The sequence below is a fragment of the Electrona antarctica genome (assembly GCF_951216825.1).
Source record: "Electrona antarctica genome assembly, chromosome: 6".
NCBI classification, from domain to species: Eukaryota; Metazoa; Chordata; class Actinopteri; order Myctophiformes; family Myctophidae; genus Electrona; species Electrona antarctica.
Genome location: NC_136811.1, coordinates 56,091,895 through 56,094,394, shown reverse-complemented (window position 1 = coordinate 56,094,394; position 2,500 = coordinate 56,091,895). Strand labels below are relative to the sequence as shown.

The window sequence follows — 2,500 nt, the reverse complement described above, 5'->3', positions numbered from 1 at the left end:
GGATATTTCCAGCTGCCGATGCCACCCATTCACACGTCCGTGAGGCCCCTCCCCATTCACACGTCCGTGAGGCCCCGCCCCATTCACACGTCCGTGAGGCCCCTCCCCATTCACACGTCCGTGAGGCCCCTCCCCATTCACACGTCCGTGAGGCCCCGCCCCATTCACACGTCCGTGAGGCCCCGCCCCATTCACACGTCCGTGAGGCCCCTCCCCATTCACACGTCCGTGAGGCCCCTCCCCATTCACACGTCCGTGAGGCCCCTCCCCATTCACACGTCCGTGAGGCCCCTCCCCATTCACACGTCCGTGAGGCCCCGCCCCATTCACACGTCCGTGAGGCCCCGCCCCATTCACACGTCCGTGAGGCCCCTCCCCATTCACACGTCCGTGAGGCCCCGCCCCATTCACACGTCCGTGAGGCCCCGCCCCATTCACACGTCCGTGAGGCCCCGCCCCATTCACACGTCCGTGAGGCCCCTCCCCATTCACACGTCCGTGAGGCCCCGCCCCATTCACACGTCCGTGAGGCCCCTCCCCATTCACACGTCCGTGAGGCCCCTCCCCATTCACACGTCCGTGAGGCCCCGCCCCATTCACACGTCCGTGAGGCCCCTCCCCATTCACACGTCCGTGAGGCCCCGCCCCATTCACACGTCCGTGAGGCCCCTCCCCATTCACACGTCCGTGAGGCCCCGCCCCATTCACACGTCCGTGAGGCCCCTCCCCATTCACACGTCCGTGAGGCCCCTCCCCATTCACACGTCCGTGAGGCCCCTCCCCATTCACACGTCCGTGAGGCCCCTCCCCATTCACACGTCCGTGAGGCCCCTCCCCATTCACACGTCCGTGAGGCCCCGCCCCATTCACACGTCCGTGAGGCCCCGCCCCATTCACACGTCCGTGAGGCCCCGCCCCATTCACACGTCCGTGAGGCCCCGCCCCATTCACACGTCCGTGAGGCCCCGCCCCATTCACACGTCCGTGAGGCCCCGCCCCATTCACACGTCCGTGAGGCCCCTCCCCATTCACACGTCCGTGAGGCCCCGCCCCATTCACACGTCCGTGAGGCCCCCTCCCCATTCACACGTCTTAACTAAGATGTTCACATAATTCCGTTTTAGTCCTATTCTATTTAGTCTTAGTCTAAAGGGTGTCTCACCCTCTTTAATGTGATGTACAACTAAAGGGTGTCTCACCCTCTTTAATGTGATGTACAACTAAAGGGTGTCTCACCCTCTTTAATGTGATGTACAACTAAAGGGTGTCTCACCCTCTTTAATGTGATGTACAACTAAAGGGTGTCTCACCCTCTGTAACGTAACGCACAACTAAAGGGTGTCTCACCCTCTGTAACGTAACGCACAACTAAAGGGTGTCTCACCCTCTTTAATGTGATGTACAACTAAAGGGTGTCTCACCCTCTTTAATGTGATGTACAACTAAAGGGTGTCTCACCCTCTGTAACGTAACGCACAACTAAAGGGTGTCTCACCCTCTTTAATGTGATGTACAACTAAAGGGTGTCTCACCCTCTTTAATGTGATGCACAACTAAAGGGTGTCTCACCCTCTTTAATGTGATGTACAACTAAAGGGTGTCTCACCCTCTGTAACGTAACGCACAACTAAAGGGTGTCTCACCCTCTGTAACGTAACGCACAACTAAAGGGTGTCTCACCCTCTGTAACGTAACGCACAACTAAAGGGTGTCTCACCCTCTGTAACGTAACGCACAACTAAAGGGTGTCTCACCCTCTTTAATGTGATGTACAACTAAAGGGTGTCTCACCCTCTGTAACGTAACGCACAACTAAAGGGTGTCTCACCCTCTTTAATGTGATGTACAACTAAAGGGTGTCTCACCCTCTGTAACGTAACGCACAACTAAAGGGTGTCTCACCCTCTGTAATGTGATGTACAACTAAAGGGTGTCTCACCCTCTGTAACGTAACGCACAACTAAAGGGTGTCTCACCCTCTGTAACGTAACGCACAACTAAAGGGTGTCTCACCCTCTTTAATGTGATGTACAACTAAAGGGTGTCTCACCCTCTGTAATGTGATGTACAACTAAAGGGTGTCTCACCCTCTTTAATGTGATGTACAACTAAAGGGTGTCTCACCCTCTGTAACGTAACGCACAACTAAAGGGTGTCTCACCCTCTGTAACGTAACGCACAACTAAAGGGTGTCTCACCCACCCTCCTCTGTAAACAACTAAAGGGTTTGTTTCTCACCCTCTTGGAGACCTGGATGTCCAGCATGAAGAAATGGACATGCTTCTCTCCTTTGTTCAAGGCCAGCTTCTTGGTCACCACGGCAACCAGCATAGCAGTGCACGCTACACCCTGAAACACGCGCACACACACACGCACACGAGCACGCACGCACGCACGCACACACACACACACACACACACACACACACACACACACACACACACACACACACACACACACACACACACACACACACACACACACACACACACACACACAC

General features: G+C 55.5%; 1 protein-coding gene across 1 annotated transcript in view; it reads right to left on the bottom strand.

The window, feature by feature from the left end:
* Positions 1-2,500, bottom strand: part of kcnn4 (potassium intermediate/small conductance calcium-activated channel, subfamily N, member 4) — a gene marked incomplete at its 5' end in the record, with an annotated part of 80,293 nt that overhangs the window by 20,881 nt on the left and 56,912 nt on the right. Inside the window, one exon of the mRNA XM_079503867.1 lies at positions 2,239-2,349. Within this exon, the coding sequence (XP_079359993.1) occupies positions 2,239-2,349 (111 nt within the window). The remainder of the gene's footprint in view (positions 1-2,238; positions 2,350-2,500) is intronic.